Source organism: Arachis hypogaea, chromosome 9 (assembly GCF_003086295.3).
Source record: "Arachis hypogaea cultivar Tifrunner chromosome 9, arahy.Tifrunner.gnm2.J5K5, whole genome shotgun sequence".
Lineage (NCBI taxonomy): Eukaryota > Viridiplantae > Streptophyta > Magnoliopsida > Fabales > Fabaceae > Arachis > Arachis hypogaea.
Window position 1 is genome coordinate 118,067,090 of NC_092044.1, and position 13,636 is coordinate 118,080,725.

Below are 13,636 nucleotides of genomic sequence, written 5' to 3' on the forward strand. Positions count from 1 at the left end.
AATGTTCCCTTTCTGTTTACACAAGCATTGACAAATAAACAAACGTGCTTGATATAATTTTGCAATGTATTTTTAAGTGTCACATAACATGGTTTCCTTTGAAGAAGCAGGGACCAAGTACCATGAACCCTCACAAACTAGTGTATATGTTAGTGCCACGTATATTGAGCTGGAATTAGGATAATGAACCGAAACCCCATTTGAAAAGTGTTCAAATCCATTGAATATGGAAAGTTAGAGAGGAATAATCCAGAGTGGCCTTATTATTAGATGGAAAGGTGTTTGTGAAAATGCCTGTGTGAGAGTGAGAGAGTAAATGGGGGAGGGAAATTAAGAATCATGTGGAAGCATGTGGCATTTGGGTTGGAGAACATGCCCAAAGCAACAACACTTAGGTACACCTGTCACTCTCCCATTCCCTTGGAAGCCTCCTTGGAAATTGTGCCATGTGGTCCCCACAAACCCCCTTCCCTTCCCCTAATCCAATCCTTTATAATTAGGCCTCAATCTTAATGCTGCTACACAAACATACACAGCCTTATAAATCTAAATCCTCTCTCTCATTCTTGGTGTCTATTTTTTTGAAAACTAACCTATAATGGGAGTTTCTTCACATCCTTTTTCTTCTCTTGTTTCCCTCTCTTTGAATGATCTTGAAGTACTCAATGATCCATCATATTTGTGGAGCAAGGTGAGTGTCAAGGGTGGGAGGCCAAGAACAAGAACAAGAAGGGTTTTGATGAAGAGGATTGGTGGTTCTAGAAGATCAAGAGGAAGAGGAGCCAAATCCAATAATGGGATTCAGAGCAGGGTGAGAACATTGAAGAATCTTATACCAAACAGTGACAATAACATGGGTTTGGATGGACTCTTCAGAGAGACAGCAAATTATATATTGTCTTTGCAAAATAGAGTGAGAGTCATGCAGGTCATGGTTAAGGTTTTAACAGGTTCTGGTGGTGATGATGAGTGATGAATTGATTTTTGTTCTTCAGATTGTAAAGACTAATTAAATAATTATGGTTCATAGTTATAGAAATTCTATATTTATTTTTCATGTCATTCTTTGAGTTTTTTAGATCAGTTTTCATGATCATTTTAATGTCTCTAAAGGTGATGAACCACTATTACTGGTTTTGTTACAATTCTTTGTCCTTTTTTAATATATAATTTTACTTCTCTTAATCAATCCCTCATTTGGGGGATTATTCATTTTTACATAATAGTGATCTTAATAGGTTCCAATCCATATGACTACATGGTAACTAATGAGAGAAAATGAAGTTAAACGAGTTTTTAGAAACTAAAATATGGTTAATGTTGTTTGTAAGAAACTATATTGCATCTTATACAGATGTGAGTTTGATTTTTACTATTAATGTGAAGTCAATTTTATTAATATGTAAAACTTTAGAAATATATAACTTAATTCTAAAATATAAAAAGAATTTAATTTTTGTGTATATAAAATAATTTTACACATATATTTAATTATGTACCATTATATCAACAAAAACAATTATCATCTAAATAAACAAACATGATTGAACGACTTTATAAAATAATTTACACTCCGTACATTAGAATTCAATTTGGTAGAAACTCAAATAATTCTTACAAAAGATGGACCATGATGTTTACCTATTCAACTAAGTATTTATAAGAAGAGGGAAACATCCTAAAAGGTGAAGGAAAATGAAGGAGAAAGAGATAAACACTGGTTTTAAACATATCCTTTCCATTCACATGATCTGATTTTTTTTTTCTTTTAATCTAATTCTTCTGCTCTTCATTATTATCCAATATTGAGGCATAGAGTTCAAGCCATTTTGTTAGTTCAATTGGAAGGAACCGTTGAAGCTGTAGTCATGATTATCCTTTAAAACCTTGCCAAGGTGGTTATTCTCATATATTTGGCAAAGACATGTTCAAATCTAGCTGTAGTCTGGTCTTCATGGTTGACATCATATGGTGCAGGACACCAACCATGTGCTTCTTGGTGCTGGAACCACCAATATAGAATAATAACTTCATTTTTCTGTTACAATTCTTAACTATAATTATTACTAAAATTGTAATTGATCAACGACTACAATCTTAAGTTACTTACATAAAAGTGTCATATTTGTATAGGATAGATATGCTTTCGATCTTAATTCTTATTGACAAAATATAAATACTTACTTGAGCATCTACAAATGTTTTTTTTTGTAGATATCCACTTTTTAATGTTTTTTTATGACTGAGTTATACTCACTACCGTCCAAAAAAAAGATATGTTACAATATTACAAGTGACAAGCTATATCTTAAAAGTTTATCTACTCAAAGAATAAGACCATTGAATTTAATTATTCTTCAACCAATTTAATTTCAATTTTATACATTCATCTTATGTAAAAACACAATTTTAAAGTGATAATAAGCATCTTTAAATTTTTGTATTTACTTGCATTAGTAGAAGTAGGTGCATTGGACTGTTAGAGATGGTATTAAAATCAATACTAAAAGCGTCAAAAATGATAATAAAACACGATAAATTCTTAAATAAAATTTTGATTCACAACAAATTAGTTTTTGATTCGCTGGATTAAAAGATACTATACGAACATGTTTCATAACGATGTAAATACCTTGTCTTTATAGATAGGTTAGCTTGATCCTTGATTGGTCCCCTTTTCAAGAATTTTGCAAAGATATTTATGATACACCTAATTAATGTAATGACATCCGTCTAAAATTAGACTAAATACTATTTATTTGTGAACCAAAATTAATGTAATGGGGTAGATTTGTCTATAAAATGATGTTATGTTATAATTGATATGCATGCATAGCATAGATGACAGCTCATCAGAACTGAGAACTGAGAAGAAACAAAAACGTAACATAATAATCCTCACTCTGTTACCATCAAAATTTACTTGTTGATGCTATATAGATACGTTCTTTCTCTAGCAATGATACCTTTAATTTTTAGCGTACAAAAAGAAATTGAGATGTAGACATAACAACCACTAAACTTGAATCATGCATTAAAATCAAATCCCATCGTACCTTTATTAACTTGTGTATGTGTTATGTAATTTTCATCATCTTATCTTGTACTCCAAACTTTTCTAAAAGTACCATCAAATCATCAATACAAAACAATATTAATTGGTATTTATAACTATTTTATATAGAAATATCACTTTTATTTTTTTAATTAAGTTGTAAGTAGAGAAATTATAATTCATAAACATATATTAATTAGTTTCAAGTTTCAACCATTAGATGAGACATAAGAGCATTTAAAACAAATTCTATGATGATGTTGTATTGTAAATTTGTAATAATATATCGTTTGGAAAATACTATAGAAACAGATCCCAAAATATTATTTAAAAAGAAATTAAAACCATTATTATCAGGTTTCTTAACTCAATCAAACAGTATCTCAATATAATTGTCATTATTCTTGCTTTGCTCAAAGGACTCTATCTCAATCCGTACAACAATGGTGGACCAACTTGTAATTCATTAGTCATGTCGTCTATTGTAGAAATAGAAATACATAGCTGTCTACATACAGTGCATTAAAAAGAAAAAGAAAAGGATGAAAAAAAAAAGAGAATAATGATATCTGTGCAAGATCCTGATAATGATGATCAAGTTAGAATACAATAATGCAACTTTATCCAAAGTATTTTATATTTGAGGATATATTAGCTTTAGCAATTGGATGAGCATGTGTGCCTCGTGTCTTTCAATGTGATGCAAAGGTTTCAGTGTTCTTCTCAAAATGTGAGTATGTGGGTAATTATGCCATCAAAGAAGTAAGTTAAGTGTATTCTAAATTAATTATTAATATAAAATATATATTAAAATAAATTAAATAATATATATAAATAAATAATAATTAATTATATTAATTAATTTTAATATATATAATATTTTTGATAAAAATTTTCAACTCATTTATAAAATCAATCATGATATTTACAATAAAAGTTTGTTACTAAATAAATTATTTATATAGAGCAATATTAAAATATAAAATATATATATTAAAATTATATAAAATAATGTAGATAAATATATACTAAATAATTTAATAATTATATATTTATATAAAATTTTTGTTTTTATTTGTGGGTGTTTTTCATTTGATTTTAAAGGGTACATTCGTACATGTTAATAATTTCATTTAGACCAGAAATCCACATAATCACTATTCCACCACGAGTGTCTTGTTGAGTGTTGACTTATTCCAAGCTTGCACTACTTATGTCTTATGGACTTGACTTATTCTATCTTTCTATTACTATATCGTTTTAATTCAACTTTTTATTTAATATTATCAACAAATGTAAAATTAGTTTAAATAATAAGTATTTATTATCATTCTAAGTAAGGGATTTTGAGTTTTTTTTTTTTTTTTTGTGTTTAAATAAAAGAGAAGGCCAAAGCAAACACCTATCTTAAATCAGAACGGATGATTTGTTGAAAAACATCATTAAATTCTGACTAAATCACATGATTAAAATTACTTTTTGCTTTATATCTAGCCATCTAATTTGCCATTTTATTTGCTTCTCTAGTTATCCAATTGACTTGAACATATCAAGATCATGATAAAAGCTCTAAAATTTTGTGAAGTAAATCAAGAATTTTAGACGTGTACCCACCACTAGAGTCATATAAAAGGTGTAGAACGTCCAAACAATCCGTTTCACACACAATATTTCTCAAACCGCAGTCCCAAACTAAGACAAACACCCTTCAAAATGCAAAAAATTTACATCTAGTGATAGACCAGGGAGGAGAACTACCAAAACAGTTCGAGATTCAACTCCCATTATAGTCTCTAATAATACGGCTAAAAGCAGCTAAACTCAAATCAGGGAATAAACTTGCATTAAAAGCTATTACCTACAGGGAGTTTTCAGCACCAACGATTCTTGAAGGTGTTGAATGAAGAACACCGATACATATAAAGTCTTAGGTTCATGATAATGCTTCTGATAAGGGCAACCACTTTGTGATCCGTCCAAAGATTCCCAACATTAAGAACATCATTACACTTATTCCTCCACAACTACCACACTCTGACCCCAAAAGAACCTCATTATCAGGCACGACCTTTCTAAACCAAGCCTTAATGGAGGTTCCTTCAAACGAGTCAATAAAGCGAGGGTCTAACATATGCCAAAGACTCTTGGATTTAACACAGTCTTGCAGGCAATGTTCAATTGTCTCCTGAGTCGCATTGCATCTCTGGCACAAATCCGAACTAGCTATATGCTGCCTGAATCGGAAAGCCTTTGTCGAGAGAGCGTTATGAAGCCTAAGCCACATAGTGAACTTGATCTTCTCCAAAAAATTTAAATGTTAAAGTCAGTTCCAATCACTATTTTCATCCTTATTCACTTTATGCTTCAACAACCAACTGTAACCTTCTCTTGAACTATACTTTTTTGCCCTTGCAGGCCACCAACTCCACCTGGGATCCAGGTCTGCGGAATTTGGGTAGAAAAGGTCGCAAATGAATTGGTTAACTGCAAGAGGAATTGTCGTAACAAGCGTATCTACCACTTAAGATCCATCACACCACGAATCAGTCACTACGAATTCCGGCTCAAATATGCGAACATAGGGAATAAGATCACAAAGTCTTTCAAATAGAGTCCATTTATCATATAATGGGATTGCTGCACATCCCCTACATTCCACCTAAACTCGTCTTTAAGAGTCTCATATATTTTAAGAATGTTCTTCCAAGTGGCTGACGCATTCTATCCATGACTACCACTAAAATAATTCGAATTTCAGAAGTATTTTTGCATCACAATATGCACCTATAGTTTGTTTCTATTATTGAAGCAATCCCAAATCAACTTGCCAAGAAACGCCAAATTAGCACAATATGTATCTCTTACACCCAAACCATCCACCTTTTTGGGAGTAATAGCTACTTCTCACTTAACCAATGGCAACTCTTTCCCATTATTATGGCCTTTCTATAAGAACTGTTGCATCAATGAATCAATCTTTTCACATGCATACTTTGAAAGGAGAATAACCTGCATATTGTAGACTGGAATAAAAGCCATTACCGACTTAACCAAACAAAGTCTTCCTACCTTATTTAGCAGACATCCCTTCCAACTAGCAAGCTTGTTCTGAATTTTCTCAATGACTTCTTGAGCCGTCCTCCTAGAAGACCTTTCATGCCCAATATTAATCCCCTAGGTACCTTCTCAAGTCTTGACAAAAACAAATACTAGAGACTCTCTAGAGAATCTCCTTCCTTCTCATAGAAATATTCTTTGAACATTGAGCCCTAGACTTACTAAGATTCATTCGCATGCCTGATGCTTTGGAGAATAAGTCCATGCACTTTATAACCTCCTCTACCTGAGATTTTGTAGTTTTACAGAACAGTAGTAGATCATCAGCAAACATCAAATGAAATATTTTTGGGCCATATCTGAAAATTAACATGATATCCACGAGCCTTGAGAAACCCAATGGACAATAAAACAAGCAAGACACTCCATACAAAGTACAAAGAGATAAGGGGATATGAGATTTTCTTGTCTCAAACCCCTCTATGAGTTAAAGCTCTGGAATTTGTCACCGTTCCACAAAATAAACAAAGAAGATGACGTCACACAAGGCATAATAAGATGAATAGTAGCCTTCGAAAAGCCAAACCGAACCAAAGAAGCTTCAAAAAATCTCCAGTCCACCAAGTCATACGTCTTCTCCAAATCAATCTTAAAGGCCATAGTCCCTTTCCTAGACATAGTGTTCTTCATGAAAATCATAATTTTCTGCACAATAATATTTTCCGTAGTACCTCTTTCCGGGATAAAACCATTCTGAAGTGGGCCAATGATCTCCGAAGAAAAGGGTCTAACCCTGCTCACCAGCACTTTCATAATGATTTTGTAAAGAACATTACATAAACTGATGGCGCGAAAATCACTTAAGGAAGTAGGAAATTTAACTTTAGGAATCAAAATAATATATGTCTCAAAAATTGCAACATTTAGAATCTCTCCCTCAAAGGCTCTCTTAACTAAATTTCACACATCATAGCTCAGAAAGTTCCAAAACTCCTTTTAAAATAGGGTTTGAAAACCATCTGGTTCTGAAGTTTTAAAAGAATTCATGGTCATTATAGTTCTTTTCACCTCTTCCAATGCCAGCAATTCAACTAACCTTTGACAGGCCTCATTATTAAGGGAAGGACTGGAGAATTCTCTCATAACATTTAGATCAATATTATCTCTTGTTGAAAAGAGCTTTTGGAAGAAGGAGTTCGTTTCTTTCTTTAGCTTCTGCTGCTCTGTAGCCCAAGTTCCATCTTTGAAAAATAGTCCATGAATCTTGTTCTGCTTTTGCCTGATGATTGTTTGCAAGTGAAAAAATTTAGTGTTTCTGTCACCACATCGAACCACTGCCCTCTCGTTTTTTAATACTACATAAGCTCTTCTTGGAGAAGGATAGTATTTAGCTCATCATGAATACCTTGTTCTTTCACCCTCAACTTCGGATCCTCCATACTCTCAAGAAAAATCTGAACATCATTCAATTGCCTCTCCAACTCTTTCTTTTTAATAAACACATTACCGAAGATTTTCTTATTGAAAAGAAGAGCATCCTTGTGCACGTTGATCAAACTTCTAACAACATCAGAGGTTCTTTTATTCCAAGTTTCACGAACAACATTGCTAAAAAGCGGATGAGTCATCCAGGCAGTTTGAAATCTAAATGGTCTCAAACCCCTCTTGACTTTCATAGTCAGTGTACATTTGACGAGCAAAGGACAACGATCAGAATGAAGACGCACCAAAACCTCATTATAAGCCTAAGGAAATAACAATTGCCACTCTTGATTAACAATAACTTTATCCAATTTTTTCACAACATGCAAACCCCCTCTAACCTGTACCAAGCAAAACTTCTTTCAATATCCCCATATCAAACAAACGACAATTTGTCAGAGTCTCCAAAAAAACTTCTGACCTAGCCTGACTGAAAGCACCCCCACTAACCTCACTCTGCATTAGAATCTCATTAAAGTCCCTTAGTACAATCCAGGAATCCTGAATCATATTTAAAATCCTGATCAAATTATTCTACGGATCCATTCGGCTATCAACATGTGGATTAGCATATATAGCACTACAATAACTAGAAATATTGTCTATAAAGATTTCAAAATTAATACATTATTCAGTCATATCTACTATTCTAACAGTCTGCATAGAATTAGAGCACAACACTCATATTAAAGAGATTTTAAATTTAAATTTTAGAGATAATAATTTCTTTTTGAATATATTAAATATTTTTAAAAAAAGTATATTCTCAATTTTTCATAATCTCTTTTAATTTTTTAATTTATTAATAATTTAGTGTATTTGTATTAAAATTTTATTTAGATATATTAAATTATCAATAGTTTAAAAAATAAAAAGTCAATTATTATAAAAAAAAGTATTAATTTTTTTTAATTTAAAAAGGTACGTACATTTTTTATTTCATTTGGTATTTAAGAAATTCTTAACATATTATTTTATTACTTTAGTAAAATAATATCCTAATGTAATTTAATTTTTTTATTTTTTTGAAAAAATACAGTTTTAGTATTATTTAACCCATGTTCTCATTTATATACTAACAAAAAGAAAATTATTTCATCAATATGACTATAAAAAAAATGAAAAGACCATTATAATTTTCAATAATAATCCTTAAAAAAAAGGGGGACAAACAAATCCAAAACATGAATAATTATAGCCTTGACAATTGTTGCACTGAAATTAAAAAGAAAAATAAATGGTGGCCATTTGAAGGCTAATATAGCATAGCACCAACAACACACCACAAACAAGAAAATCTTGCATTTGTGTGAAACACAGTTCACAGAGAAAGAGAGATAGAAGGAAAGAAAGAGAAGAGAAAAGAGAACCAAAAAAAGAGAGAGAAAAGAGGGTAAAGTTACAATCTTTATCTGTTTTGATCACACCCCATTAGAGTTTTTTCTTTCATTTTTTCTTCTGAGATGCAGAAGCATAATAATCCTGCAGCAAAACCATGTTCAAAAGGCAGTAACACTGTGCTGCCACATCAAACCCCAAGATTAAGGGACCACTACCTCCTTGGGAAGAAGCTTGGTCAGGGGCAATTTGGTACAACATATCTCTGCACACAGAAATCCACAGGGAAGCTCTATGCCTGCAAATCAATCCCAAAGAGGAAGCTTCTTTGCCAAGAAGACTATGAAGATGTGTGGAGGGAGATTCAGATCATGCACCATTTGTCAGAGCATCCAAATGTGGTGCAGATTCAAGGCACCTATGAGGATTCTGTGTTTGTGCACATTGTCATGGAGCTTTGTGCAGGGGGTGAGCTCTTTGATAGGATCATACAGAAGGGGCATTACAGTGAGAGAGAGGCTGTGAAGTTGATAAAGACCATTGTTGGTGTTGTTGAGGCTTGTCACTCTCTTGGTGTCATGCATAGGGACCTCAAGCCTGAGAATTTTCTCTTTGATACGCCTAATGAAGATGCTAAGATGAAGGCCACTGATTTTGGCCTCTCTGTCTTCTACAAGCCAGGTTGGTTTGTGAGTTCTTTCTTACACCCACCAAATGTTTGTTTTAATGATTGTGTGATTGGAAGATTCAATCTTTATTGGTTGTTGTTTGGAAATGAATTGTGGGAAATTGTTTTTGATTTTGTTGCATGTTATCATTGCTTTATTATTCTGTGTTCTACAAGCCAGGTTCGTTCATTCATGATTTTTAGTTATTGTGAGACTGAAAGATTCATTCTTTGTTGGTTGTTATTGGAAATTAATTGTGGAATTGTTTTGGTTTATTACTCTGTGTTCTGCTAGCCAGGTTCATTCATGAGAGAATTGTGATGTGTGTGACATTCCCATGCTTTCTATGATCATTGTGAGATTGAAAGATTCAATATGTATAGTTGTTACCTGTTATTGTAGTTGATTTCACAATATTGATGATCGTTCCTTTGTGTCAAAATCATGGAATGCTATAGTTTTTCATTGTATTTTTTTTTTAATTTTTTCTGGATTTAGTGAGGTCTTAATTTCTTAAACCTAGCTAACTGATGTATTCATAGGGTGGGACTGATTGTATTGTCCACAAGGAGCATGAGTTTTAAATATCATCAATGTTCTTCATCACGAAGCATCTATGTGTTTTTTTCTCATTTGCAACATGGATTTTTACTTGTATGATCTATCATTAGATTTTATTTGTTTTTTTTTTTCTGTCTGCAGGACAGTCTTTCCATGATGTAGTTGGAAGTCCCTATTATGTTGCCCCTGAGGTGTTGTGCAAGCAATATGGACCCGAAGTGGATGTATGGAGTGCTGGTGTTATCCTTTACATCTTATTGAGTGGAGTTCCACCTTTCTGGGCCGGTAATTATCTTAATGTTTATTGTGAATTTCTCGTTCTATTGAATTGCGGCTGTTTAGTGTTTCTTTGCTGTATATGGTAATGTTTAGTCATCTAGTTGTTATATTCTTTATTCCTGAGCTGAATGCACTTCTTCTATTACCTGCAGAAACCGAGTCTGGAATTTTTAAACAGATTTTACATGGGGAACTGGATTTTGTATCTGAACCGTGGCCAAGTATCTCAGAAGGTGCTCAAGATTTGGTAAAAAGGATGCTGGATAGGGACGCCAAGAAAAGAATTACGGCTCATGAAGTCTTATGTGAGTTCTTTTGGTATTAGTTGCGACTGTATTTTCATGTTCTGCTGGTGAATGATCTAATCACATATGAATTTGTGTAATCAGGCCATCCTTGGATTGCTGATGAGGAAAATGCACCTGACAAACCTTTGGATTCCGCTGTTTTGACACGGCTGAAGCATTTCTCAGCAATGAATAAACTTAAGAAGATGGCACTGCGTGTATGTTGGACATTCACCTTTTCACTTTTCCATTTGATTTCAATATCGATATTGATTTTGTCTAAAATTTATTCTACTAATCTACTGAATGATACAAGTTCATAATGATTCATGGCTTCAGAGCTGTATGGTAATTTATATCAGTTATTATTTATATTCAAATTTCACATACAAAACTTCCAAATAGTTCCAATATCTTGTGATCTTTATGTGTAGTAATATTTCTGTTTTGTTCCAGTAAGTGATGATGAAATCAGTGATAATTTATTTTGGTCATATGTAATTCATAATGATATAAAATTTTATATGCTCTATCCAGTAGATGTTCATTTAGATAAGGTGATCGATCATGTTTAGTTTAACTTTGAAAAATTCCTTCCAGGTCATAGCTGAAAGACTTTCCGAGGAAGAAATAGGTGGGTTGAAGGAGCTATTTAAAATGATTGACACGGACAACAGTGGGACAATAACATTTGAGGAACTCAAGGATGGTTTGAAAGGTGTTGGCTCCAATCTCATGGAATCTGAAATTAAATCCCTCATGGAAGCGGTATGGAGATTTTTCATTATCATAGAAGTGATATTAAGGTTTAATAGTATGTCGCATCGGTTCATAGCTTTTTGCTTTGGCTTTGTGTTGAGTTGGGTGACCATTTTGCTGTCCCTTGTAAATCTTGGCAGGCTGACATAGACAACAGCGGAACAATAGATTACGGCGAATTTCTTGCTGCTACACTGCACTTGAATAAGATGGAAAGAGAGGAGAATTTGGTCGCGGCCTTCGCCTACTTCGATAAAGATGGTAGTGGTTACATTACCATTGATGAGCTTCAACAGGCTTGTAAAGACTTCGGCCTAGGCGAGGTACATCTCGACGAAATGATCCAAGAGATTGATCAAGACAATGTAAGTTTCCAATTACAATCTATGAAGTTGATGGTATCTAGTTTTAAGATTTGTTAAAGCGAAATCCATTCTTGTTCTCTTCTAGAGTATTGTGTTGGATGCTTCATTCATAATTTTAGACACCTCTAACTATTTGTACCAAATATCGTATCGAATCAGTATCTGTGCTTCATAGATTAAAGTCCTAATTTAGATACTTTATCTTACAATGTGTGGAGTATAATGTGTTGTGATTCAAATTGTGTTGTTGTTGTGATGTTTAGGATGGGAGAATTGATTATGGGGAGTTTGTAGCTATGATGAAAAAGGGTGATCCAGATATGGGGAGGAGCAGAACCCTGAAAGGCAATTTGAACTTCAATATTGCAGATGCATTTGCAGTGAAAGAATAGACTTCTTGAGAATGCTAACTCAACTACTAATAATCTTTTTGTACAGTTAGGAAACATGAATATGGTAGAAGAGAAAAGGAAAAAAAAAAAAAAAAAGAAAGAAAAACCTTAGTCAATTTTATAGAGCTACATCAGCATCATTATAAATCTGTTCTATGTGTATTTGAACTTTGTTTATTTTCTTCACCCTATGGTTTATTCCATTTGCTTCCCTTTGTTAACATCCGGTGAAATTGCATATATTTCATGAATTTTTAATTTACAATGTTTTTAACAAAGAAAAAGGAAACAATTAGGTGAATGGCATCGCTAAAAAGATTAACTAATAGGTGTTTTCAAAATATTTGTTTAAAATGTTAGATGTAGAAAATTTGTATTAAAAAGACAAATAAATAAATAATTAAATAAATTTTCATCATATTTATTGTATACAAATTTGAAAAGTTTATGATAATAACCTTAATTAGTATTTTTAAGGAATTATTAGCAAAATTTTAAAAGAATTTAGTAATTATTGCTTTTTCATGTAATCTTAATTATAAATTTAAACAATATAGCCTTTTTTTTTCACTTGTATTTTTAACCCGTATTATATTTGCTTTAAATTAAATTTAATTTAATAAATGAGTCAAAAAATGGAGAGAGAAACAATATACACTGTACTTTTGACTATTGGAGTTTATTTAAATTTTTAAAAATTATTATATACATACAAAAAATCAGTTATTATATATATAAATATATATTATTTAATTTATTTTTATATATATTTTATATGAATGATTAATTTAATAATTAATTTTTTATATATACATAATATGATTGGTAAATTTTGCCTATTAAATAAAACAAAAAACCTTGAGAACTAGCAGTTTATAATAATTTTGGTTAATATTTAGCGGTACAAACATTAAATTATTTTTAGAGTATATACTTAAATTGGTCCTAAGAAATTTCAAAGTGGATGTTTTAGTCCTCAACTAAAATTAATCACTCCGTTGGTCCTCAACGTTTTTTGGCGTAAGACAAATTGAACTTTTTTTTCTCATCTCCGTTAACCACTAACGGAAGGAGGTGATGTATCGTGTGACTGTAATGAATCAGCTGTGAAGTTCCACGTGTTTCGTTCGGACGAATTGGTCCCTAGCCAGACTGATACAAAACACTGCATTTTAGAATAGGGCACGACGTCGTTCAGTGAGAGAAAGAGTCTATCAAAACTGAAGCATCTCTTTGCCTTCCCTCCACCAAAACAAAATTACTCTGAACTCCCTCTCTTCTCCTAGGTTTTACTAAGGAAGCCACCACCACGTCAACCTGTAGTCCTCTGACCACCTCCGTTGCTGTCGTCGACGCTAGGGTTTGAACGAGTCAACATTATTGCAGAAGAATT

The 13,636-nt window shown here is 32.4% G+C and overlaps 1 protein-coding gene across 1 annotated transcript; it reads left to right on the forward strand.

Moving 5' to 3' along the window:
- Positions 1-8,778: 8,778 nt before the first annotated feature.
- LOC112712540 (calcium-dependent protein kinase 11) lies at positions 8,779-12,464 on the forward strand. Its single transcript, XM_025765452.3, has 7 exons — positions 8,779-9,613; positions 10,303-10,446; positions 10,593-10,745; positions 10,830-10,945; positions 11,328-11,495; positions 11,627-11,851; positions 12,115-12,464. The coding sequence occupies exons 1-7, from the start codon at positions 9,058-9,060 to the stop codon at positions 12,241-12,243; spliced, it is 1,491 nt and encodes a 496-aa protein (XP_025621237.1). The 5' UTR covers positions 8,779-9,057; the 3' UTR covers positions 12,244-12,464.
- Positions 12,465-13,636: the final 1,172 nt, after the last annotated feature.